The 27,985-nt window shown below is 37.3% G+C and overlaps 2 protein-coding genes across 3 annotated transcripts in view; one reads left to right on the top strand and one right to left on the bottom strand.

Moving 5' to 3' along the window:
- ift81 (intraflagellar transport 81 homolog) overlaps positions 1-27,985 on the top strand; it is a 52,627-nt gene that overhangs the window by 2,486 nt on the left and 22,156 nt on the right. The window contains exon 3 of the mRNA XM_066644899.1: positions 9,208-9,290. The gene's annotated coding sequence lies outside the window, so the exon portion shown is untranslated. The remainder of the gene's footprint in view (positions 1-9,207; positions 9,291-27,985) is intronic.
- On the bottom strand, positions 2,393-27,795 carry fnbp1a (formin binding protein 1a). Of its 2 annotated transcripts, XM_066644902.1 has the most exons (17): positions 27,519-27,795; positions 24,878-24,993; positions 19,898-19,954; positions 19,468-19,615; positions 18,328-18,390; positions 17,867-17,971; positions 17,103-17,117; positions 14,978-15,106; positions 14,482-14,628; positions 12,828-13,007; positions 11,239-11,421; positions 9,212-9,321; positions 8,132-8,264; positions 7,666-7,784; positions 7,423-7,562; positions 6,459-6,617; positions 2,393-4,812 (listed from the first exon to the last, which is right to left on the bottom strand). In XM_066644902.1, the coding sequence occupies exons 1-17, from the start codon at positions 27,591-27,593 to the stop codon at positions 4,805-4,807; spliced, it is 1,887 nt and encodes a 628-aa protein (XP_066500999.1). In that variant the 5' UTR covers positions 27,594-27,795; the 3' UTR covers positions 2,393-4,804. The 2 variants fall into 2 exon arrangements, with proteins under 2 accessions (XP_066500999.1, XP_066500998.1); XM_066644901.1 differs by lacking the exon at positions 2,393-4,812 and having other exon boundaries at positions 4,855-6,617.

Genomic DNA, 27,985 nt, shown 5'->3' on the forward strand with positions numbered 1-27,985 from the left:
TCTGGCAAACATTTAAGTGTATTTTCTGGTGGGTCCCTTTCTGCAGTTTCTGGTCCATTCTGATAAGTACAGACAGAAGGCTCTCTCTGTACGCAATTTTGATTTTAGGTTTTTTCTATGTGAGCAGTAAGAATATAACAATACAACATTTTATGATACAGCAAGAGATCCTTAATTCTGTACACACTGCCACTACAATGCATTCTGTGGACTGGTGCAAATTAAGTACTCAATTTTAAAACTGCTTTTGAGTGAAGGGAAAGCGACGAAGACCCTCCCTCCTCTGAAAACTTTGCTTCATCTTGAAAAATGATGAAAAATCACACTTCACACTCATATCTTGCTCGTTATTACGAAACAATATACTTTCATAATGATGAATGACGTAATATACACACGTAATATACACATGAAAAGATTAGCATAGAAGTATAAGGAACATTCACAAACATTACTGCAGCTAAGCCCCCTAACATCTTTATTAGATGCTTTAGAGTTCCCTTTTCAAAAGGGCACATTGTTGACAGTGAGCAGTAGTTAGAGCAAGGAATACTTTTTGTTTTTGTCACCAGTATATAAGTCACCCACTTATCGATACACAACTACATGCATTTTACACAATGTCCTATAAAAATACATCTGCTGGTATGTAATGTTTTGCTTAAAATCCTATTTTGGCTTTGGTTTATTATATAAAATTAGCTGCAAAATACGATTGTGAGATTTGTCCATTAGAGGTGGTCATTTCTGACCTTACAAAAGACAACAGAATTGATATATATTCACATGTACGCTACAAAATGTATATATATAAAAGGTGAAGCATGTAAATACACTTTAAATCTAGCTTCATAATATATTAATATCCTTCAGCCATACTCTAAAATACAATCAGTATTACCCTAACAGCACATTAATTCCACTTAGATAATTTAATTAAACTTTATAAGTTGAGTAGGACCTCTAATCTGATGAAAAGAACACCCACTTTTAGGCAGGAAACGAACACTGAGAATGGAGGAGGGGGACTCAGGGAGGGGTACAACAGTCTTGTGATATTAGGGTGGGGTTGCAAAACATCTTAAAAAAAAAAAAGAAAGAGTAACAAAGCCATTCATACTTGATGGACTTGTTTTGAATTCCTCAGCTTCTGAGAGACATTGCATTCCTTAGTTTGAAAATAAAGACTAGAACAAATAGAGGAAGTGATGTAAGGAGTTCTCCACTTTATCTGGCCTTCCCAGTCTTCACCTGCTGAACTAATTACACCCCTTTCCCCCCCCCCAAAGACTCCTCCAATTCAGGCTCTCAGCCTCCCAGGTCCCTGTAGTGACCCTACAGGAGGAAACCATTCGTCTGAATGGCTTTGCGGCTGTCAGCCAATGGATCGACCCAGCAACTGTGTACGGCTTGAGCAATGTCTCTTTATTCTTTAAAATGAAAAGAAAATAAATTCTGCTTTTTGTGTTTAAGTCAGTTAAGTGTTATAACAATTTCTATTTTCGCTTACTCCATGTTTGGGAATCATGGTTTGGTTGGTCAAGTACTTTTAAAGTTAAAGGCAAATTTTTAAAATATGTATATTTTTGAGCAACTAAAGAAATTCTTAAACATACAAATAAACAATTAAATTACACAGGTAGGGCTGCATAAATTGTTGGTACATATAGCTTTGCACTGGATATTTGGCCAAATTATAATTTGATGAATGTATTTGTTGTACTTCCCAATAGTAGAATGTTTTTGGAAATATAAGACTATCAGCACTTTAGTCGTTTTATGCTGTTTTTAACCAGTTTTAAATATTATACTTCTCCAAAATGGTAGGTAGGTACTTCAGGAAGCGTATCAACAGATATATATAAATGAAAAATATAAGATAATAAAAACTAATGATACAGAATTCAGTTAACTAAGTGTGCAGTACGGGGAATAACTGTAAATGCATGACGTTTTGCAGAACTATCGCCTGTCAGAACTGTGCGAATCAGTTGCAAGAATTAAATGAGTCTTTTGTGTCAACCACAGCTTTACAATGTCATCTGTATTATCATTAGAGTGTAAAGATCTCAACGAAACCTTCGTCTTTATTAGACTGTGGCAATTAATTTAGAGGAGATTCTGTGGAAATAAGTTACATTTTAAAGGAGTATTAAGTCCTTAACCAAATGATTCGAACAGACCAGACAATGATAATAAGCACTTAGAACTACACAACCGTAAGCTTATGGATGCCGTTATTGGTATAACCTGAAAAACACTGACCTATTGCACATTTCATTATGTAATTAATCTTGTTTAACTGGAATAAGTGCAGCTCAGTATAAGAAACGTATACACAAAATTGAACTCATAGTTTTTAATAGTATTTTTAAAATGTGACATTGCTGATTCCTGTCTGACACAACTTAACAAACCTCAGGAAAGAAAAACCTAAACATTATGGTGCATACATTTTGCATCAAAAAAAAAAGTCTAAGCATTATAATTTAGAACTTTTGCTATATCATATAAATATTCTAGGTTTCATCAAGTTAATTTCTATTAATACAATTAAATGTGATGCCTGGTGTCATGGAATGTCACTTGGCAGCAAAGCGCGAATGATGGTGGACCAAGCACTGAAAGAAATAATGGCCAAACAGAAAGGCATGCTTGGACATATTACTAAAGATATTCATTGCATTTTAATATTGAGGACTGAGAACTGATTCTTGTTCACACTGAACTCACACCTCCAACTGTAACTTTGACTGCTCTTTGTTGCCATCTGCTGGTGCACCATAAATTATTCAATGCAATGTGGATCATAAAGAGGGCGTAATCACTTACATATGCATTTAACCAAAGTGTTTAAAAGCAAGCTGTCATGTTGACACAGCGGTGTATTTCACAACGGCCTTTAATATATTACATTTGCACATACAAATTAAATGCATATTATAATGCACATTTTTTTTTGAAAACTGAAGTATAACTAGAATCTATTTCTTTAAAAAAAGTGACATAGAACCAGATGTGACTGGTCAGCAATGAAATCACAAGGCTCTGTTTTGGCAGTTTGATCTTTATGAGAAGGTCCTTTGAGGGAAAGGGAAATTCAAAGCACAATATAGAGAATACACACGGCTCAGCACTGCAATACTCTTTCTGTATAAATGGAGATAAACAACAGTAATATTAGTCTTTTGAGCTGATTCAAATAGCAGCCCAAAAATCCATCAGCAATGAGGTAAATATTTGTGTTTAACATCAAACTGAACTTGCTGTAAAACAACGCAAACCACTGAAATAGAGTCAAAAGAAGAATCACGGTTTTGTGAGAAGTAAAAACAAAAAAATAAGAAGAAGAAGAAAAAAAAAGGAACTCAGGGGCATGAAGCAAGTGGCCATGCATAGGTAGCAAACTAAAACCTCTGGGGGAAGAAAAAATAAAAAAATCTCAATTTTAAAAAATGGAAAAAAAAAAAAAAAAGTAAACCACAGGCACGAACACAACTGAAGGAGCAAGTTCAACAGTCTGAGGTGAAAGGCTTGAACTTGCTGGAGGACGCGACCCCTAAATCTGGCACATACAAAGAGACAGGGCAAGCATGCATGCGCAGAAACATAGCACCAGCCGAAAGAACATCATCAACATCTACTGAACGGCACCACTATAGCTACACAAGACACGGCCACAGCCACTGAGCCCAGAGACAGAGAGAGAGAGAGAGAGAGAGTTGGAGTGAGTGAGTGTGTTGGGGAGAAAAGCAAGAACAGAAGACTGTTCAAAAAGATTAAAAAAGGAAAAGAGAATGAAGGAAGAGGCGAAGGACAGAAGAAACAGTATTAAATAGAACATAAAAAGAAAAGTACAAAAGTAAAAATAAATAAAGTAAAAGGGAAAAGATCAGCAGCAAAGAGACAGAAGCAGAGGCAGAAGAAGTAAAGTATGAGAAAGAGTGAAAGTAAAAGAGGGTGGGAGGTGTGGTGTGTGTACACACATTACAGGGTAGAGAGTGGGTGGGTGGGTGAGTGAGTGAGTGATTGAGGTAGCACTGCTTTCGTCTGTGTGAGGACAGTGAGGGCGACTATAGAGGTGCTTACCCGTGCAGCAGACACACAAACCTATGAGCTGCCTCACACATTTCTACACACAGTGTACACTCGATGGGAGGGAGATTTAGTCGCAATAAAACACACCATACTGTAGAATGACTTTTCATAATTGCAAGCATGACTTTAACCCTCATCCCCAAAATAAAAGATACAAAAAAGAAAAACAATAGGATGGTTGTCAATGAGCACAATAAAAAGTCTGTGATTAAAAAAAAAACTGATAACGTGTTCATAAAAAGTTTTTTTTTTTTTTCAGCAAAGGATTTTGTGCAGGTCAGGCATTAAAACAGAAGTAGACCTGGTACTAGATCATTATAAGTGAAAACCTTCACAACTACGTGCACTTCACAGTCCTGTATCTGCCTCTGAAGACTACTGTTTGTAGCTAAAGGCTCTGGTCTGACAGCAAGCAGCTAGCACACAAGGCTAAAGGTGTCTAGGTCCATACAAGAAGCAAGCTCAGCAAATCATCAGCACACTAACTTTTGTTTGTTTAAAAAAGGAAAATAAAGACCTTAGACAACATTCCGAGTAGCTTTTTTGCCTCTGGCCGAAGAAGAAGGAGATTCAGAGACTGCATTAAGAATGGAACTGCCTCTCAGGCAGGCCTCACACAGCACCTCTCTGACTACATTTAAGAAGGAGGATAGGATGTTTCGCGCAAGGACGCTTGCCCTGCCACTCCTGTGCCAGCCAAACGCTTTTAGGGATCTGCAAAGAAAAGAACAAAACAAAAACAAAAAAGCAAAAAAGAAAGAAAAAAAAAACATAACAAAAAGTAAATAAAACAAAAATTACACAAGATGTTAGAAATGTGGCATAAGAAATGTGGCATACTGCTCTGAAATTTCTTCCTTCCCAAACACTGTTTCTTCAGATTCATTCTCTTTAGCTATTATTAGCTTGTAGAGAGAAAGCGTCATCAGAGAAAAGCGAAAACAGCAGCAAAATTTCTGAACATCTATGAATTAAAGACTGAACAAAAGCAAACGATAATAAACACAATATGAATAATAATACTTCTTGTATAAGTTTATCAAGCGCAGATTTTACAGCTACTCTTTAGAGGAAAACCATGAACAAGATTTAGTACAACAGCGACTTATTTTCCTGTTTGCATTAAAAGCATGCAGACACAGCTGCGATTACATCACTCTGAGCATGAATCACAAAATGTGCTTTGTTTCTGTTCTAAATCTCGATGAATCCAACAGTATTTTTTTTTTTAAACCTACCATGCCCACTGCATGCAGACTTTAGGCTTTAGCCACATGGAAAAAAGCAGCGCATCTTGTAAGCACATGCCACTTGGAAGACATTTGAAGCTCTCTAACTACTTAAGCTTGGTTTTTTTGTTGCCATCGTTAGCCAGGGATCGGAGGGCTGGGATTTTGGACAGCAGTGAATGTAAAGCTAGTTAAATCTGTTACACACATGCAAGACTTATTGGAGCTATTCTATTCTATTTTTTTTTTTTTGCCTTATTGTACACTTTAGCAGGAACTGGGCCAAAAAATGTAATATATTAAATAAATACATGAAAATAAGTACCTGAGTAAACTTTAGGCTATTCCATCCCTCTTCCATGCTCTCTTGTAGAGTATTTACAGTCAAATTGTAGAATTTAAACACTTCGGTATAACAACACAGTTTAACTGTGATTAAAAAAAATCTAAACAAAAAATATATCTTTTAAAATGTCAAGCCTGTTTTTTTAATTTTTATTTTTTAAATTAGGGTACAATGATGCATACATTTGCATCAAATTTAGTTTCAGGGAATGTTTTTTTTCCTTTCTTGTTAAAGAATTATACTCTTAACCCAAGAGTCACTTACTACTTTTGGCGAAGCCGTGAACTAAAACAAGGTTTAAACTTTGTTGTACAAAAACTACCACAATACACTAGCTATAACATAAAATGCATATTAAGCAGCCTTTTCTATCACTGACTGAACGAATGCCGCAATAGCGGCTCTATTGCCTGTCTCATCCTTAGGGACAGTTTTTTCCTCTTGTTGATACTGAGGGAGAAATATGTGAAATAATGAAGTCTATAAATACAGACCAAAAAAAAAAGAAAAATAGTCTGATATGCTACATGATACATTGCACATGTAAAAACAAGTTCCATTCAGTTCTTTTTCACATGGGTCAGAGGTGGTGTTTTTGAAGAGCTCATGTATACGTGTAACTCAGTGTCCTTTCATCTTCAGCCTAGGGTAAACAATTGCTTTTCTGTTCATGTCCCCGCCTTGCTGACCAGTTGAGAATGGCCAAAAACATGGACGATTAGGGGAAGCTGCTCACTCTAGATATGCTGTTTTTAGCTCTGAGGGTTAAATGTATGTCATGGCACCTTTGGAGTTTGCGTCGAAGCACAACTTGATGTAGGATGTGGGCACGTATCCCTCCTCGTCCTCATTCCTGCGTACGCGCGTCCATCCATCGCCCTTGTCTTCCTCGATCACATACAGCATCTCACCTTCTGCCATTGGGATGGTGCCCTCGTTTTGGCCTAAAGCATGTGGAAAGGAGTATAATGGAGTATAATGCTGAGGCTAAATTACTGGGTGCACTCAGTAGGAAAGAAATATTTCTGCAAAAAAATGCAAGCTTTATTTATAACATGAACCAAATGTACAGACTTTTACCTCTCCTAAATTGTTGGAGTGGCCATAATGAAGTATAAATGGACAATTTCATGAATATAACTTACTCTTCTTCTATTTTGTTGGGCTGTAGTATACTTATACATGTAGGTATATATACACGTATATACGTAGGTATATGTAAATGAGCTCTGCTCTGTCTGATGCCCTTTATTTTGCCTCATTCAAAAGTAATCCATGCTAATGCTAAAAGCAACTGTGTCTTTTGCACAAACCAGCCTGAGGTGAAACACTCCTAATGCTGCTAAAGCATAAATGGCCATCAATGCAAGGCTGCTGGCTATATAAGTGTATATATGGTAAGATTTATTTGACGTCACAAAAACAAATTCAGAACTGCCTGTTTTTCAGTAAAATGACTGTAGGGACTGGGGAGTGAATAGTACACACTTAAGCTGTAACACTGTTTACATGTTTCATAAATCTGTTCATGTTAAATTTAATTTTAAACACAGTATAACAGTATGTTAGGAGGTTGGCAGCACTCCAAAGTCACACTAACTGGCTCCTATTTGTCTTTATTTACTATTAGTCACTATTTTGGTGAAGTGAACACTTCATGAAAATACTGGAGCGGCCACACTGAAGGTCCTACAAGATTAAACTTTGATCCAGTGTCTATCCCAGGAACCAGTACGTTTCTGCCACTACCTTCAAAGGGATAGAGTGCCTTGCATGTTCCTATGGTGGGTAAGGGATCTTCATCATCAAACTCATCATCAAACTCAGTACTGCGAGACTTGAACTGCACCGTCTCCGTGCTGGGGTCTTCCGTGTAGCTGCCATCCGGACTGCGTGCAGAAGACATATAGTACATACAACACTCCAAATGAATACAGAGAAGTTGCAGATGACCAGTGGGAGGTGGACTGTCAGTGTCTGTTTTCGGAGTACCTCTCTCTGTTCTGGGCACAGCTGTTGGGCGTGTTGCCCTGTGAGTCAAAGTGGGCGCTCTGTCTCCGTTGAGTGCTTCCCTTCTCTAGCAGCTTTCTCTCCACGTCTGTTAGCCAGCCCTGGTGGAGACCAAACCCTTAGTCAAGCAAAGACTTGAAAGTTTTCTTACCTTCAATATTATATAGAGTGGGGACGACAGTTTCTCAAAATATCACACTAGTCAGCACTGAGCAAATTGACTTAGCCTACCCTTAACTTTGCACGGAATTGTTAAGCAATATCAGTTATATTTGGATGTTTCTTCTGACACCGTATGACATACTCTTTTCTATAAAATGTGCAAAAGTACAGTGCATTGCAAAAACAGCAGTATAAGCACATTTCAGACACCATTTGCTGACTAACTACATTTTGAATAAAAGGAAAAATATCAAAGTGATATTTTTTATTAAATAACATTTCACACCTCATATTTATGTGCCTCAAGCTGAAGCTTCTCTATGCTTTGCTGCACCTCCTCTAGGCGTGGGTCCACACTGTTGGGGTCACCCATGTGGGGGTTCTTAATGTACACCTCTTTCATTTTTGTCAGGGCATCCCTGTGGTCATTGAAAAAGAAACATGAACTGTCATCCACATTATAACAATATAAGATTCACAGCAACGGGATGTAAATATGGTACAGATCAATGTCACATAGGTGTATTACAGGGATTCTTAGCCTTATACAATGTGACCCCTTTTTGTGAGGCCCCAATTTGTTTAAAAACATTATGTTCATCCAAAGAGCTGAAAATGGTCTGTAGTTACATTTTGAAACTGTGAAAAATGGTCAGATATGGTTATGGTCAGTTCCACCTTTGCAGCACCTGTCATATTAACCTCTGCTATAGGTGTGGATGACATGTATCTGTACCAAAATACAATGACACGTCACAGTATGCAAATCAGTGACACGGTATGAAAAAGTACACCTAGAAGAAACTGGTAAAATTACACTCATTTTATCAGGGCTGTGATACAAAAAGAAAACTGTCATATGAAAAGGTATCACAGGTAGATAAAATCATTATAATGCGATATAAAAACAAATTCTGTGGCAGAAAAGGAGAATACGAGGTGACAGATCTATGGCAGACCAATCCATACGAGACACGTTTCAGACAGAATTTGTGGAAAAGGAATATTTATAGCAAATCAGCGTAAAGCTACTAAAAACAGGAAATATCTGTTGAGAACTTCTCCCATAACAAACAGCAATTTCTAAATCGTAGCCAACACTCAGAAACCCTTCTGTTATTTGAATACAAAGCATAAGTGCTGCTACATGTAAATATAGACTTCAGTGAAGAATGATGATTAGCGGGCAGGAATGTGCAGAATTACAAATTATGTGCTTTATTGTACCAAAAAAAACCCATACACCATTGGGTTAGCATTGGTGTAAGTGGATACTCTGGGTTTCAGGATCGGTATCTGTGTGTAATTTGACATTTGAAGACATTTGAAAATTGAACAGAAGTGTGTGTGTTGTTTGTGCAGGTACCTCTGATCTATCTCTTTCTGGATGTCTTTGCTGAGGTCATTAAGCTTCGCCTGCAGTTTCTTTCTTCTCTGTTCAGGTGGTAAGTGACTATAGTCCTCCTGGCCTGTTCCCTGACACACACACACACACACAGATAATAGGGTCAAAAAACGAGAACGTAGATATAATTTCTCTTAATTAAACTTTAATAAGATGATATAAAATGTGCAGGCATAAACTGTATAAACTCCAAGAGGCAGAAGAGGTCACAACATTGTTGTGATCATTATGCAAAAGACACTGTCTAACAAGCACATATATCACATAGCGCTTGGTACTAAAGCCTTTTACAAGACCTATATCTACCTCTTCTTTATGAAATGCCCTGCAAATTTAATAAACAAACAAGCAATTGTAATATCATGTATGAGCCATTTAATGTCAGTTGTGTTAGTGTATGTTATAATGACTCTAGCAAAGCAGTACAGCAAACAAAAAAGAAACAGGCCAAAGCTGGAGAATGGTAGGACATGTGAGAGTGTTTTTTTTTAAACTTACCAACTTCAGTGATAGCTGTTCGCGAAAGAATAGAAACAAAACAGAAGAGAGGACATTTCAAATCAATTTAGCACATTGGGGTCAGAACAGCAGCTGAGATGGATTCATGTTAACATGGATAGGGATGAAACTGAGAGCCAAGCATGGAAAAGGCAAATCATACTTGCGTTAAATTGGCTAATGTGATTTAAATGAGTAAATTTGATGATGCCACTTAGACCAAACATGTACAAATTTAGCTTATCAAATCTCTAAATAACTCCTTGTGAAATGTCTAATGAATTAATTTCTTATCTTTCCATATTTACTCAAATTTAGTTGTGCCTCGCTTGTACTCACATGTCTACAAAGACTACAGTATTACATAATTTGCATACACATTAAAACCACACATGGAGGCATGGTTACCCTCGAAAAGATTACTGCTAGCACAACAGAAAAGTTTCATCACAGGACAAAATTTATCGGTCAGAATACCATTTTCCTTTAATTTGCTGTGACCACTTATTAAGCATTTAAATAGAGGATTTATAGACAACAACCTTACTACAATATCCCTCTCGGTAGTTCCTTTGGAGTTTCAGTTACTTGGGATTTTCTTTTTCTGCCCCCACTAGCGTCAGGCATTGAATGTGCATAGGCATTTTACTATGAGGACTTTTAGTCACTGCTCCTGTAGTCACTCTATTAAGTTGATGACTAAAGCTCTGGTCCTCCATGCCCCTATTACAAACCCCTCCTTTAAAATCTTCATAGCAAACTGATATACCAAATCATATATCATATCAAAACTACAACAGCAAATTTTGTAACCACTGCAACAAGGCATAGTAGGATCTTAACAGTTTAATTGCACCAAGCTCTACAATCGTCAGGAAGCCTTTTGACAGGTTATGTAACCAATTAAGGTTTGTTCTTTTATTAGTCACCCATTTGTAGGCACATTCTGTATATGACAGATGCACTTGATAAAATAATAAAATTCGTATGACCTTTTAAATATTTTCTTTCATTCTGAGACTATTCGAAGGCTTTATATAAGGGCTGAAAGATGAATCATTTTTATATCAATAACACGTTGAAAAAGTGCTATTTTGAAAAAGCAAGAGATGCTGTATTAATTAAAGCCTACATTATCAAGAAAAACATCTCAGGTTTGAAATGGGAATGTTTAGCTCATATAACATAGTACAAACAATCAGAGTTCTGGGTTATTAAATAAGGCAAGGGCCTTAAAGAAAATAATTACAATTTAATTCACAGAGGCAATATTGGTAAAAAGAAATGCCATTACTTATTTCCCCCTAGTTGTTCAGCCCTACTTTAAATCCTGATATATATATATATATATATATATATATATATATATATATATATATATATATATATATATATATATATATATATATAAACTAGCAGCAGGAGGTACTAGTATTGTTATACTCCTGAAAACTACTATGAACCTAGGCGCTACCCACTTTGCCACTTACCCCACGTTTGAGGCTTCTCAGGCACTGCATTTTGTGTTTGGAGCTCATGAAGTCGTTGAGGCGCTGACTGAGCGGCTCTTTGGGCTGCTGGGGCGACTGAGGGCCATTGGCGAGGCCTTCCGGAGAGGGGGATGTGGGGGGAGGGGGAGGGGGCTGGCGAGGTGATGCTAACAAAGACATAAGCTATAGGTGAGGGTGTGATGGAGCCACATTCAGAAATGGAGGAATGGAGAAAGAAGGAGATAAAAGTGAGGAGAGAAAAACAGTTAAGTAAAAGAACACCAAGACAACAGCAAGGGTTAAGAGTTCAGAACTTTCTTCCTTATGACATGATCAGGAACCAGCTGAAAGGGTGTGTGGGAACCAGCATTGAGGACAGGGTGAAGATTATTATACACATGTTGAGCACTTTGTAATACTATTAATGTAATACTGAGGAAGCGGCTCAATTATGAAATGTGTTTTTTACGATATTTTCAGGATAATTAAGTTGAATGAGTTAAAGGGTACATATTATGAAAAGAATTACTTTGTGAGGTCATTAGCACATTTCTTTGGGGATCTAGAGCTTCTACCAACCCACACACTGCAAAATAAAACAACCCAGTAACCTTTTTGTGATTTGCCCAAGTATGCCCAGGCCGTGAACAAAAGATGTTCTCTACAGAATTAACTACAGTGGCTTGTGTATTAAATGTAGTTATATCAAATCTGTAAAATACATCTAATATTTGCCCAGCTGGTGCTGTATGTACAGACAGAGGAACATGTTAGTCAAACGAACACTCAGCATAATGGCCTCAAAGATGGAAGTACAGCTTTATGGACTTTGAAAAAAACATATGGAAACATTTCTGCTAAGCTGTTCCAAGTTTGGATAAGTTTTATAGACTATCAACAAAACTAACATTCAACCTAAAGTGGCATTGCAGCAATCTGTACATTCATTCATTATCTGCCTACCTGGAATCACTGGGCGCAAGGCGGGAATACACCCTGGAGGGGGCGCCAGTCCGTCACAGGGCAACACACACACACATACACATTCACTCACACACTCACACCTACGGACACTTTTGAGTCGCCAATCCACCTACCAACGTGTGTTTTTGGACTGTGGGAGGAAACCCACGTGGACACGGGGAGAACACACCAACTCCTCACAGACAGTCACCCGGAGCGGGAATCGAACCCACAACCTCCAGGCCCCTGGAGCTGTGTGACTGCGACACTACCTGCTGAGTCACCGTGATGCCTTAATCTGTACATGCCTCAAGATAATATTAATTTCCAATTTGAATTAATTTCCAATTTGAAAATGCAATGAAATTTTTTTCCTTCTAGGAAAAGTTCCAGTTCAGTAAGTAACTCAGAGGATTTGTGGGCTGTGTTACAAAACAGATTAAGCCCAGTCTTATTAAATGTCAGTCAATGAGGAATTTTTTTTCACACCAAGTTGTTCTAGTCTAGGACTTGGCCTAAACCGTTTCCATCACCATTCCTTCGTCTCTTTTGGGCCAGGGTCTATATTGCCCCTTAGCAGAACCCACCCACAGCAAAACAGAGGGAGATCTGCTTGTGTTTTGTACCTTATTCCTCTTAATTAAAGGCCACAATTTGCTCCGGCTCCTGCGCCGGCTCTCCCCACGTGCATTCAGAAAACTGGACTCTGACACGGCTCTCTTCATGGACACACTGTAGTCTTCAAACTCCACATCCCCAGGAGGCTCGAAACCTGACTTGAAAGTCTCAACCACCTGCTTGGTGTCCTAGGGACCGAAAAAAGTGCATGAACAGTCAAGATTATCATCTTCAGCACTCATAACACTAGGCTGTAGCATTTTTAAAAAAAAGATTTAAGGGAGATTAAAGCTACATCAAGAGCCTACATTGGTTTAAATTCCATCCATTTGCTTGAGGGAAGGGTCAGATTCAGTGTAACCATTCCATTTAGCAAAAGCGGCTCCCTGAGACACTGCTATATTCTGGATAGGAAACCATTCACCATAGGGTTTAATGGTTTATTTTGAATTTATCAGTTTTGCAATTAAGGTAAAACCAATATGCACACTGTGGCAGATAAAATACATATTTATTTTAAAAGTAACATTTTAACAATCATATACATTTATTTATATTCATATAAATATGTGGTGGAAGATATAGTAAACCTAAATTAAATTACAATCATAAAATCATAAAGTACACTGATATGAAGGTAAATATTTTAAAAAACTATATATCAAAATGTCTCTTAAATAATATGTTGTTTTTAATAATATAAATAGTTTTGCAGTGAGGGATTTATGGAATATGTTTTGCTTTAAGTAAGGTTTGGGCATATATCAGATGTTTTTGATGGTGTCATTTTGTATGTATTATATTTTATATTTCCATAACAATATTTCAGTTTCTGAATTCACAAAGTAGAATCAAAATAAGTGCATGATATCCTGAAGGATTCTAAAGGCAAAGATTCAACATATGATCATCAAGGAACTCATTTCTACAGACTATTATTTAATATGATATTAATATCTGGCAGCTTTTATTCCTCTTTTATTCCATTTGAACTTTGAACAGTGAGAGAAAAATAACTGCGGGAAAGTTATTTCAAGTGTGTTTTAGCACAATCATTTGATAGGCTAGATTTTAATGACTGCTAAAGCCCCAAGCGTGCAGTCCATGAAGCCAAACAGGGGCTTAAATCCAATCGTGGTCAGTAAGCCACTTCAAATCTCCAGCAAAAGCAAGCTGTATGAGTCAATTAGTGTTTGCGTGGAAGTCAGACCGGTGTGGCCTCGTCCCATCTGTGACACTTGGCCTGACCACAGGAGACCATGTGAGCGCTAACCGCAGGATTTAGCTGTCCAGATCAACAACAGGCACCAGCTCGCCAGCTGCAGCTGATTGGCTCACAGATATAAATTATTCATGGTAACCTGAGCGACTTTATTTAGCAATGATCAGTGCTCATTAGCATGAAAGTAGGCCACAGGCAATCAAAGTAATGGAGTCAGCATTTTGCAATGATAAAATATTAATCTGTGAGCTAAATATGGATTACTAAACTCTTTCTTTTTTTTCCTGATATGTGAAAACATTCCTGAAATTGGATTCCCTGGAGACTCTAAGGGATATGTATGATATTTTACTTTTGCCAATAGCAGGTAATATTTTTGCCTACTGCCAAATATTTTTGCATTGTTTTAATTTGTTTAAAAAAAAGGACAGTCCACTTACCATTTTGGGCTCAATTGACTCAGCTGCCTTTGTTATTCCATCCAGACACTTGCTAATGATGGGCAGAACCTTACGCTCCACCTCTGAATAGCACCTCATACTCTCCCCTATTCTCTCAATCCGTCTTTCTTCCATCTCCTGGATCCTCTGTAACATACCAGCACCTGTCACTTCACAGGTTTCCAATAAATAATCACAAAATGCCATTTTAATGAACTTTAATAAACATTGACTTTGAATTGTTATTAATAGTGAATAATAGTGAATTTTTCTTAATGCAGTAGATACTGATTGTTGCAGACCACAAAAAAGGTTATATTCATTGATGAGCTAATAATACAAACTATAAACTATAGTGGCATTTTGTTATTGTACATTGTAAGATAAAATATTGTTGCTAATCAAATCATGTTTATTGTCACACAGTTGTAAAAGTGAGTATAAAAGAGCAAAAAAAAAACCTGGTGCACTTTGATGCATGTCCATGATGCTTTACCTGAAAGATGTGAGGAATGAGGGTGTAGTAGTGCTCATGCTGGTCTTTATTAAACTTCTGCAGGTAGGACAGGTACTCATTCTTACTGTCATCTGCTATCTGATGCCTCATCTGAGCTTGTTGCTTTGCCTGAAAGAGAGAAAGAAATAAAGAGAAAGACAGAGGAACAGTAAGTTGTGACGTCCAACAAGCACAGTGTTTTAAAAAGTATCCATTGCTCCACTGAAGGGTAATGCTGTGGAGTACACTGGTGTCAAACAGCGCTTTAGTAGTGAGTAATACTTTGATTGTGGCACAGGAATAACATGGGATTATAAATAAATAAGAACAGTGGCAACCAAATGCTGCGTTATGGAAAGGTACCAATCTAATAGAGAGCAGATCTCTCCAGTGCAGCTGCTTCTAAAATACTCCATTCTATAGTGCTCCATCCTGTAAAGTCTGTATAAATGTGGGGAAAGTGGGAAAACACTTCAAATGCAAAATAAATTTACATCAGCTCAAAAAAAAAACATAACCACAAAATATCACATTATTTCATGCACTCTATTCACAACAGCGAGCGTATTTTACAAATCAAGATTTCTTCTGGGCCAGATTACTTAAGCAATACACTGAGTCAAACGTCAAGACTATCTGAATGTACATGTGATAGAGGACATTCTTTTAGGCAGTCTTGACCTCTGGCTTGAGCAATCCAGCTGAGAATCCTGTTTTGTGAATTACAGCCCATTTTTAATAATGGTCTGGCTGGGGCACTTGACCTGATTTACAGCTGGACGTTTCACGCATTTTGAGTATCAGGATTATATCCATATGAAAACACAGGTGTAAATGCGTATAAATGCATTTTAAAATGGTTCACATCTAATCAATCTACTGTAAACTATGTCCAAGTCATATTTTAGCCAGTCTTTGAGTTTCTGAGAGTTTAGAGTCATCACAAAGGAGGAAAGGGTTCACTTGTGGAAAAAGTTCTGGGATTACCATGGCAGGAGTTAAGTCTTGTATGAGTGGATGTTGTATGCCAAGATAGCTGCAGAGTGATTAGACTTTCCTATACAGAAATTGATTCAATAGCCTTCAGCTGCCCAAGCTTGTAAAAAAAAAATAAAAAAGGTTTAGTTAATCTTTACTTTGCTCAACGCTTTTCATCGTCTCACCGCAATATGCTGCACATGCTCCATTAATGTAATGACCAATACAGGAGATTAAATAATTGTCAAATCTACCAAATATATACCACCTTTTATTATACACAACATAAATGTGATTTTCTTTTGAATAGAAAAAAAAAATTATGAAACATTATGCTTTACACAGAAATCACATTCCAATCTGATTAACCTGAGACCCATTTGACTACCAAGAGTAAATTCACACAGTAAAAACCTTATCAGGTTACAATCCAGATAAATGTCGCATGAAACGACTAGGTGTAAACGAGTTCTCATCCTTCGAAAGGGTCCGGTATTACAGCCCTACATCTCCAAAACCCAATGTTTATACAATTTTAAAAAGCAGCGTTTAACAACAGTGCAAATCATGGCAGCAGAAGGTGTAAAGAAGTAAAGAAGGAGAATAGGAAAAGAAACTGCAAAGGAAAAGATACAGTGCTTCTGTGGTCACAAACACATACACAAATGAGACAAAGTCAAAACAGTAAAGAAGAAGTCAAAAAAGAATCACTCAGGTTTCAACACAGAATTTCATTCAGCATGCACATTAACAGAACACAAACACCAAAACGCACGGCACAGAAAAATGGACAGGAATTGGCCGTTTATTATTAGAACCTGAAATACCTTGTGGCTTTTTATTTTTTTTATTCAGGGGATAGAATATATACCACTTCAGATGCTTAAATTGCTGATCTTTTATGAGCTAGCCCTAATTTCCAAGAGAGTCAATGATAAATATTTAATAAATAATTATTGGTGTTTGTATGCCTGCACTCGGTGGCCAGAGGGAGGTGACAGAGCAACAGGGGGTAAAGATTTGGACAAAGAAAAAAGAAACTTAATTTTGCAACAGACATTTTACGCTGATGTTGATGTCTATGGGCGTACACTAAACATGTTAACAGTTCCCCACAGACAGAGACAACTTGTGGGTATAAACCTACCTTGAGTGAACACCGCTTTGAGACATGTTAAAAAAACAAAAACAGAGTCGATTAGTGTCAAAGGACTGCTTGGCAAATTAGATGCGTATAAAAAATATTGTATATGTGAGTAATAAGAACGTATGGATTAGATTAACTGCATCACAGTTGCAATTTAGGTATCATCACATTACTAGTCATAATATAACAACTACTAAATAATAGCCACTCTTAGACTTAGTGTTTCCAAATTTTAATAAAAGGTACCGAACAGTGTACCTTAAAATAACCAAGTTGTTGACTTATTTTTTATGCGGGTATGCATTTGCACTTTTTTTTAATACCACCTTTTTTCACTTTGGTAATTCCAAATACCATTAAATCCAATTGAGGGAACAGGCTGTTTAGAGGAAACGTGGTGCATTGCTTGCCTGTGTGAATCAGCTCAGTCACATGAATCAAAAAGACTCATCATAAAGGCTGTAAAACTGTCCACAGCTTGTTAGGTTCCAACAACTGTCCAATTTCCCTGCAGGGAAAATATGGCACATCTCCAGAGGAAAAAAAAAAACTATGGTTAGTAGGAAGAGGAGCAAGACTCTTTAGGATGCAGTGGAAGGATCTGAATGCATGCCAAGCACGTCACTGACACGCATTCGTCCCAAACTCACTGCAGGAAACGCCTTATCTCAGCGCTCTGAAACCCAGGGCTGGGATGGAATGAGAATCCTTGGTTATTAGACTTAGATAAAAAAAGAAAGACTGGTAGCTTTTTCTGAGCATACCTTCTCCACATCTGCCTTGGTGACGTTAATGTCAGCGTCCATCTTGTCGAAGTAATGCTGGGCTCGGTCCGCCTCCTTGCAGTCTCGTTCGAACCTGCGTTTGCTCTGCAAGATATCAGTGAAGATGTCATCAACCACCAGCAACAAAAAATTATGCCTTAGCAATTGAAAACACATAAACAAGTGAATAACATCTAGAAATCAATTGAAAATGTTGTAACATTCTAATATCAACCTTTAAATGAGACATATTTAATATATTGACTAGATTTAGATGTTTCCTACCCTTCAAGAAATTATGTTGTGTATTAATCATGCTGTGTGTGGTCAACATCTATTTTTATTCGGCCAGATTTAAGTCATAAACTTCATTCTATATTTACCATATTGAAAAAAAAACATGATTTTGAGAACACTAAAACTGGAGGTCAATTATTTAGTGCAGGACAAGGTTTGCTCACCGACTCTAGCTGCTTCCAGGAGTTCTCGATATGCTGCTGGGCCCTGCGACCATCATGGAAATGCTACAGGAATGTAAAATCCATAGGGAAATTTATACATGAAATATTATCTATACCTAAACACAACAGTTAAAGTAATAACTATTTACAATAGCAATATTTTATCATTTTTATTTAAATCAGAGAAATCAGCATAAGAGCACTGTCATGAACCATAACCACATATATCTTACATTACTACACATGGTTTGAGGAGTGTAATGATTGAGGCATGCAGTTTGCAGAATATTAACTGCTATCCAGAAGCATATCCATAATTATCCTCATAGTTTTAACGCCAAACTATAAAGGCTTTCAGATTTCAAGCACATCTTGGCTAACTGGCTACATCAATGGCAATGGAAAATGTCAATTACATTTGTTAGTCTTCCTTTAAAATATAACGTATACACTAACGTCTTACTGTAACAAAACAATTTGCTTAGATCACTAGGGTCGCGGTGACGTGCACATGTCGTCATAAGTGTTTCAGCCTCACTGCTCTGTGCCCCTTCCCCTGCCATTATACATCTGATGAAAAATACATAAAGAGCACTTGCTTTCACTGAGCCATTCATACAAGCAAACTAAATGCAGCTACCTCATCAGGGCGGAAAAACGAGCTGCTCTACATTTTCTTCAGCTTGTGCATGGTCATGTACCCCCACCCCCTACCACAATCATGTTAGTTCCAGCCAGGCGGCTCAGAGAGAGGCCTTGTAGGCCCTTAGAGGGACCCAGCAAGGGGGAGGACATGCTCCTGCTCGCACTCTACTGACCCAAATACGTGACCTACATTTGGCCACAGCGTTATTCTCAGCTGTATAATCGTCAACAAAATAATAACATATTTCCAATTCTTTATCTCAGGATTTATGGGAGGTGGGAGGGCAGTGGTATTGGGCCACACAATTTGTGATGTGATTTGATTCTTGTTCGTAGAGGACTGATGCCCCCACCCCAATCACAAAAACATTGATGATTTAAAAAAAATCAGCTTGGGTCAGGGATTTGCTTTGTTTTTAAGCATAATCTATTTTTACCAAACTCTCAAAAGCAGAAGATTTTTTTTTCTTTGCTTCTTAAAGAGAAGAACCATACCGCTTTCCGCTCGGCCTTCAGCTCCTGGATGTAGCGTGTCAGTTCTGAGATGATCTGAGAGGAAAGGCTTTCGGCGATGACCTCATGCTGCCCTGCGTAGTCATTCAGTTCGTTCAAGGTCATAAGGAATGCTCTGCAGGAGGTGTACCTGAAAACATAACAACAGATGTCAAAAAAGAGTTTCTTTACTTTGTTTCTTCACATAACACTCCTGAGATCATCAAGACGGTAACAAAGCCCTTCATCCCTTTATGGATAGCATCCAGAAGGAAGTTTGGAATGTAAATGTATATAAACCAGGGTATTATGTGATGCAAATAACTGAAAACCAAACTGAAAAAGTGGAGGGGTTTGTTCTGACAAAAATAAAAGTGATAAACTCCACAAGGGTAATCTATTAAATTAAGTGATTAAAAATGAAAACACTCACTTGTACTCTTCTTCTTCTCTTGAATTCTTCTTGGGCTGGTATTTCTTAGAGAGGTTTCTAGGTTAAGAGCAAAGCCAAGTGCCAGTAATCAATATGGAGTACAGCATTTGATATTTATTACAGATTTCCCTATTGACACTTTTCCATCCTTATTACATTATGATATAAATAATTAATACCACATGTCAAAATAACTGTTCATTTATCAAGGATGCATATTTATTTGGGGATTCTAGGCTGATAACGGTATATGAAATCAGTTTCCACCACACAAGGACCCTATTAGGAACCCCTGTACTTAAAGGAAAAGAGAAAAAAAAAACAAAAACACCAACACCCGAACCTGAAATTCACAAAAGCTTTTTAAAAATCTGGACAGATTTGGTACTCAAAGCAGCCCTATTCAAGAACAGTGTAGTAAGGCAATATGTAGTAGATCTCACTTGTGTTTAACAGGCTAAAAACTAGAGTGCTTCATAAAAGTGGGTGTGCAAACCACTGACACTGTGCACCCTTGTTTTTGGTCATTCCTTTGGCATTTAAAAATGTTGCAGCTTTTGCTATACATTAATTTAGTGCACACAGTTTTTTGGTTGTTTATTTTTTACGAATGTACTGAAGAATTTTCAGCACAAATTGACTTCTCAATTTTAAAGATTCCATTTAGCAGACTTGCTACCGTGTCATAAGTTTTGAACTTCCGAACAATGCCCTTAACGGTGATCATACTCTTGGAAATCTTCTTTTGTTACCATGAATGTACCTCATTTCAGGTTTTGTGACTGCTCTGTAGTCTTTGCCATTTTTGCAACACAAATTTGATACAAATTTGGGTTTTATAGCGTTCTTAATGGATTTAACCCAACTTTTGTTGATACAGACTAGCACCATGTTTTAAACCCAGCAATTTTATATAGAGACATACCGGTTTTATATAAATAAATAAATAAATGCATTGTCTGCTTTGTATTTTGAAACATCTCTAAAGCTTATTCAATTTTAACATTGAATATTAAGGACAAAAAACAATACTATAGTCTATTAAATGTGTCTGTTAAAGGCTGGAACCCAAACAAAGCTGTTTATTGTCCTGATAATAATAATGTCCTTATCCTGCTTTTGGACAAGGTCTCCAATTCATACTACTGACCTTTGTAAGCCAGAGTAAGACAAGAATGACGAGAAAACAGAAGAAAAAAGAGAAGCATGCACTATCATTGTGAAATTAATTCAAATAAATGCGAAAAAGGCTGCAAACCGCTCATGAACATGACAATGTGCGCTGACGGTGCCACCCCCTCTCTCCTCTAGTCTGCAGCTTTCTCGCACACTCTCTTTCGTTCTGTGCACACACCCAACTGTACCTCCCTGTAGGCTGACGTGTTGCTAGGCAGATCACCATCTTGCAGCTTCTTGTCAAAGCCACACCGATGCTGTCGCTTATTATTGTCTGTGTGTAACCTCAGAAGAATACTAAATGTTTCTTAGGTTTTTTTTTTTTTTTTTAAGTTTTGGGTGTTCTGGAAGGGTTCTACAACAGAGTGAAAGGGGACCTTAAATAACGAAATAAAAATGATAATACAACTAATAATACAAATAGCATCTTATAGTGTTTTAAATAACTGTTATTGCTGAGCTGGAGACAGGCTGATGCAGTTGTGCTTGTAAAAACTGCTTTTGTCGAATACATCCCCACTCACTGCTGAGTGCTGAATAACAGGCTTGCAGGAGAAGTGAATAAAGACTTTCTTTGGGCTGAGAAGCATGCAAATACACCCTCCAGACTTCACAGAAATAACAAAGCACTGATTGACAACCCCAATGTAAAAAAGAGGGTTTTCTAAATGTGCACGCATACATATTTAGAAAATGGCCTGAATGTGGTGCTTCAAGCCCAGACACTAGCTGCAGTAAGCCTCAGCTGTGTGTGTAATTATGAATGCAGTGTATTTTGCAGCTGACGCACGTGTGTGTTAGCGTGCATGTGTGTGTGTACGCAAGTCAATTTCCTTAGAGGTCTAGTCTGTCAGGGGCGTTCGCTGGCTCACACTCCTCCAAAACACAGACAAAACCAAACCAGCAAAACCAGCAAGGGACCATCAGAATGTGGGTCAGCGCCGTAGCAACCCCCGTAACCATGGTAATGCATGCCTGGCACGTACCATGTCCAGCTGAATATGTTCTAGCTTGGATAATGTTCAGTGAACACAATCTATGTTCAGTGTTGAACTGCTCTGATAAGAATTATATAATGACTTTGCCATGACCAGGGAATAAATGATTTGTAATGAAAACCTGTCAAAACCTGATAATCATATTTTTTAAAATAATAATAATAATAAACAAATGATTTTCAAAAGGTAATTCCAAATATTTTCAAGAATTCTGGGGATAAATAATTATTAGCAAATTTTTAATTATTAAATTAGAATTTAGAAAAGTCTTTTGGGAAATTCTTCCAGAAAACTTTGACAGTTGTTCACAGTGGTAGTGACAGAAACCATATGTAAATGTTATATTCACAGACTTATATTACAATGTAACTATTCTTGCAACTGTAAGTATTCTTATCAATTTTTAATATTAATTTGTCCCTGTTTCAATTAGTTTATTCTAATGTTTATATTCACAAAATACATTCAGGTTGGTCAGTAAAATCTTTGGATATATTTTCTTTGTCAACAAAATAATTATTGAAAAGAATAAACTAATTACCGAAATTACAGAATTGTACTGTTTTTAATAAAACAATTCTGTTTTCTAAAACCTGAGAAATGTAGATTTGGGTAGTAAATAGTACTGATTTATTTGTGGGTAAACACATTTCTCTCTAGTTGTTTACATTCAGAAGCTAAGCATCTTTTAAGGTGTAATGGTGTGTCTTACCGTTTGTACGTGGTTGAAGTTTAACTTGACTAAGTTTTTATTCACAGTTTAAAGTAACCCAGAAACACAATTGTAACTTAATTTGTTTAGTTTTGTAGCACTTTCGGTAACGCGGTTAGCCGTCTCCAAAGTTTCGAAACTTTTCCACATTAATTCATCAGAAACAACCCAAATAAGTCAATATTACCCCCTATGGAGTAGGAATAGAGCAATGTCCCCATTTTGGTTCATGCTCTTTAACATTTGGAGTTCTCTCTGTTGTCTAAAAATTCTCGAGAGGGACACTGTTTTCCAGCAGACAAACAGACCAAAGAGCCGCAAATTATGAGAAAACATCTTCTGAATTTTATAAAAGGTGTTTCTTTATTACAATCATGAACATTGCCTTCAAATTTAAGTTTGGATTAAGAATGCCTTAACCTAAACACAAAATGTATTAGAAAAATATTGGAGGAGCGTATTATATTATACACCTTTCCAGAAATTTAACAGAAGCATGTGTGAAATTTTTTGGTCAAAGTTTCAAACGGATCAAACAATACAGCACCATTCTCTTGTCTCTTGGAGAGATACAGATGATTGGGCAGGCTCATCAAGAACAGTGCAAAATCATAACTCCTCGTTTTATCCCATGTTTACTGACTCAGGCTCCCCACAAAAACCTACCAACTCACTGTACTCTCCAGGTTAATGTGAGCTTTTCATATATCCATATATTTCATGATACTTTTTTGAGACTAGATTTTTACAATAAAAAGATCTGATAAATGATATCAAATGCTATTAAAATAAGTATTTAACCTCAAGCTGAACTTTTGTTTGCTGTTTCATGTCATAGTTCGTATTAAATACAGTAAATACAATTCTTTAAAACCAAAAATAATTAAAAAAGAAGATTGCTTTGCTATCTTTAAACAAAAGTGAATTTTTCATCTAGGAAAAAGAGCTATGATGTGTATTGATGTATACAAAGAATATGGGAAACTTAATCAGTTATATCACGTTGTATGTTCCCACCCCAACTGCCATCCTGACCAATCAGAACACTAAAAGGCTGATGGCAATCCCATCACTGCCGGTGCCACATCTGGAATGAATGTGGAGGAAACTCTACCTAAACAAACGTGTTATAAGTTAAATCTGTTCCCCAAAATGGAACAACATTAACCTGAATCAGTTCATTCAGACTCCAGATTAATTTAAATGAACAGTTTGAACAAATTGGTTCAGGAAAATGAGTCTATGAAACACTTCTCACCATTCAAATCTCAATGGATATAATTATATCCCACCCCTATTACATTCGATATCAGATATCAGATATATGACAGGTTAAGGAAATAAACTGTGTTGAAATTACGGTTCCAAGTAGATTTTAACTGCTCTGCACTAAACAGGCCTTATGTTCTCTGTGCTGTGTAAAAAGTCATATTTTAATTTCAGTTATTCTGATAATGATACTGTTTCTAGTCTCAAACAAGGGAGCTCAAAAATGTGGAGCAACTTCTCATCAATAAACTCTCCCTCCAATTGCAGAACATTTACCACAAAATCACAAACTAATCTGCTACTCTGATTACAATTTGCAGATGCAATTAACACAGGGTTTGTGTGTTCACCAGACCATGTGGACACCTGTGATTAGTCAGAGCGTTCTTTATCCACTCATCGAGAAGATCAGAGATTAGTCAGTGTGGTCACAGCACACTCTAGAAAAATGTCTGACTGATCATTTCTAAAGACACACAATATCAGAAACACTTGTTCATCTTCATCTGTCATTTATTCTAAAATAAAGTGTATTACTAGATAGTTTGTCTTCCAATTTGTTCCAGTAACAGCTTCTATTCTTCTGGGGAGACTTTACACTAGTTACTGAGTTTAATTCTAGCTTCATCCCAAAACACAGAAACAGTAATCTGCGATTGTGATTGTCCAGAAAGCTCACAGTGAAAACTGTGCTTGGTTAAAATATATATTGTAATCATCATGAATAAATGATATTACATAGTTATATTATACTTTAAGGAATAATTAATTTTGTTTGCATAAATTAAGCTAAGAGGAATATGTGAAACAACATCATTCTCATACCTTATTTGCTTGGCATAGCTCAACTCGATTTCGGACCGCTCCTTCACAAACTTGGTGTAGCGCTCCACAAACTCGATGCCCCATTGCGTGTACTTCTCCAAGTTATCAAACTGATCCTGAGGAAACAAAAGGAGAGCTTTTAATATTGAGTTTATGTTATTTGGCAGATGCTCCTACCCAGACCCACTTAGAATTTAATCACTTTACAGATGTAGGCAAATGTAGAGCATCGTAAACTTGCTAAGGGGATGATGTGCTTGCTCCTATAGAGAACAGAACCCCAGTCTGACACATGAAGGAACGTAGTGTACATCACTAAACTACACCAGCATCTCCACAATTCTGTAATTCAAGGTTAGGGCACAGATGTTTAAATCTACTGAGACCGAATATAACACTTTAGGAATTCAATGCCGAATAGAAACTTACTGCAAATTATTTTTATTTTTAAGGCAGTGAGAATATTTCCTGTGAACACTTTTTGAGAGATCAAAATATTTCTTAAATTGCACATTCTGATTAACTGCACATATGACCATATGTGTGCTACAGGTTTGAAGTGCTTGTCTTAATCTGGAGTGAGAGAAGCAGCATCAGGCTGTATATCTCCTCACTGGTCTAGTAGGCCATTGGGACACTTATCCTTTCAGCTTTATCCTGCTGCCCAGCCAGTGTATGTGAAGTTTAACTTTTACTTGAGTGCCTTAAAAATATTGTTATTTTAGGGAACATTTAAGCTCCAGTGTTTTATTTGTAATAAACCGTGAAAGGTTCAGATATTAACCTTATTTACATCCTCACTGTGTATGGTTATTTGTACTCAATATAGGACCGATTACACGTTCTTCATTCAATGTATAGCTTGTGAATATTTTAAGTTACTTGCTATAGTTAACAGGTCTAGAACATCTTTCAAAATGTTTCATTATCATTCAGTTCTAAGCTGGTATAAAATATGTGAATGTTTACATACATACATATCTATACACAGATATATAGGCAGTAAATATACTACATCAGCACATTATATACTACGTGAATATTTAGAACTACCATAAAATGTTTTTGAATCTACAGGAAAAGCGTGAAGTGCTTTGCCTTGGAAACCCACTACAGATAACAAGAGTTTGGAACATGTCTCCATCAATTACATCTGTCCCATATATTGTAGTGAGCTGGCAATATGTGCAGACATTGTCTTGTCCCTGTCTACATCTCATTACTCAGCGTAAAGGTGGTCCAATTCCCACCCTGGAGGTCAAGATCAATGAACACCTTTTAATAGATTTGTCGAGTTATAATTCCCAAAAGGAGCTAAGAATTCTTTACTGATATTCAGGGAAAGTTAAATTAGCTCAATATTAAATGCATCAGTGACTTGATCTCTGTCTGGCATGGATCACTCTATATATATATAAAATGTGATAAACACCACTCTATGTTAGAATGTACAATTCTAGGAATTGTGTATCAGTTATTTTACGTGTACTTATCAGCCAAAACGGGTTTTACAGTTTGGACTAGCTTGAAGTGATGATGCTCCTTCACTCCAAAGAATACTTTCACTGCTCAACATCTACATGTTTGAAAGTCTGTACTGGGCATGGTGACCTTAGGCTCATATGCAGTTACTCCAGAGCAACCTTAGTAGTCCATTTCAAGCCTTTTTTTGGTGATTATACTATGTGTGCTTAACTGAACATAATTATATGCAGTAAGTAGCTGACTTGGCTGATTATAATGATTATCTATAACACCGATAATCACAATCCAATAAACACATACATAGTTTGATACTACACATGGACTTTTGGCCTCTGCAGTCTGAAACCTGTTGTAGCCTATGGGTTTGATACGCAGTGGCGGACAATTGAAAAATACTCCAGTTTTGCCTGATTAGAGCTCAGGATGATGAGGGCCTTGTACAAAAACTGATCTTTCCAAGCATCACTGTACTGCTCTAATAGTCATCTATGGACATTAACAAAGGAGGCCTAAGGTCTGAATCTTGTCCTTTAAGCAAACGCCTACATCTATGATGATAATGATGATCAGCAGCATCATCTTTATCCAAATTAGGAGCCTGCAAGATGAGGCTCGAGCCATCACACGTGCAGAGAGAGAGAGAGAGAGAGAGAGAGAGACCTTGGAATTCCATATTATATCGCAATTCTAATTCAGAATGTTGAACTGTAATCACATGCACCTGGTGTAACTGTGAACAATGCAGGAATTTTCATCGTGCACTTTACACTGCAGACAGTTAGGGATAGAATTAGCTGCGGATTATTGCTAGCTGGGGTATTTAGCCAACTGTGCTGGTTAATAACTCAATCTGGGACGGGTTAAACTGCGTGGAACTAGAAATCGATTTGACTTGGGTCGAAAAAGGATAGACAGCCATATTTTGCTAATACTTGCGATAAAAAGACGGACCGTTTACCTGGGTGTGTGGAGTGGACAGTCTTAGCTAAGCTGTCTGCACACTAGTGGCACACCTGCTGATTACTGATGCAGAGATGTGTGAGGGATCTAACGGTACCCTAGATGCAGCAAAGCTGTATCATTTTGCATGCACCGTCCCGTCTCCCCCCACACAATGCACCCAAGCATCAAAAGACTGATGATACAGATCACATACCCACAGCTCCGTCCCCCAACTGCAGTTCATGGTCTCGAGGCAGTTCCTCCGCGCTAATCCTCGGTTTGAATGCATGAGTGAACGCGGCGGGCTCCGAGGAAAAATACAAAAATAAAAAATTACCCCCCAAAAAAAACCCAAACCCTGGTAGGTTAAATACCGTCAAGGGTAAAAAACCTCGCGCGGCGGCGGCCACCGTCACGTTTTCACCTCTGCTGCATGCTGCACGCTGCAAATACTATCCTATGGCCGTGAGAACTGGAGATAATGTCGCTCGCTCTCTCTCTCTCTTTCTCTCTCTCTCTCTCTCTCACACACACACACACACACACACACACACAGACACGGTGCAGCCTCTTGGTTATTATATTCACCATATATACCATTGTTCATTTTTAAAAGACCTTGTTATTTGCTTAATTAAACACTATATCAAATATATATGTTAATTATTTTACTTTTCATTG

Source organism: Hoplias malabaricus, chromosome 14 (genome assembly GCF_029633855.1).
Source record: "Hoplias malabaricus isolate fHopMal1 chromosome 14, fHopMal1.hap1, whole genome shotgun sequence".
NCBI lineage: Eukaryota > Metazoa > Chordata > Actinopteri > Characiformes > Erythrinidae > Hoplias > Hoplias malabaricus.

What these genes read in the sequence shown, in the direction of transcription:
- fnbp1a (XM_066644901.1), bottom strand. Translation starts at nt 27,593, where the DNA reads ATGCATTCAAACCGAGGATTAGCGCGGAGGAACTGCCTCGAGACCATG. An exon ending in AGCTATGCCAAGCAAATAAG is followed by an intron (nt 19,955 to 24,877) that starts GTATGAGAATGA and finishes CTCTTAACCTAG; the next exon opens with AAACCTCTCTAAGAAATACC. An exon ending in CCTGGAAGCAGCTAGAGTCG is followed by an intron (nt 17,972 to 18,327) that starts GTGAGCAAACCT and finishes GATATCTTGCAG; the next exon opens with AGCAAACGCAGGTTCGAACG.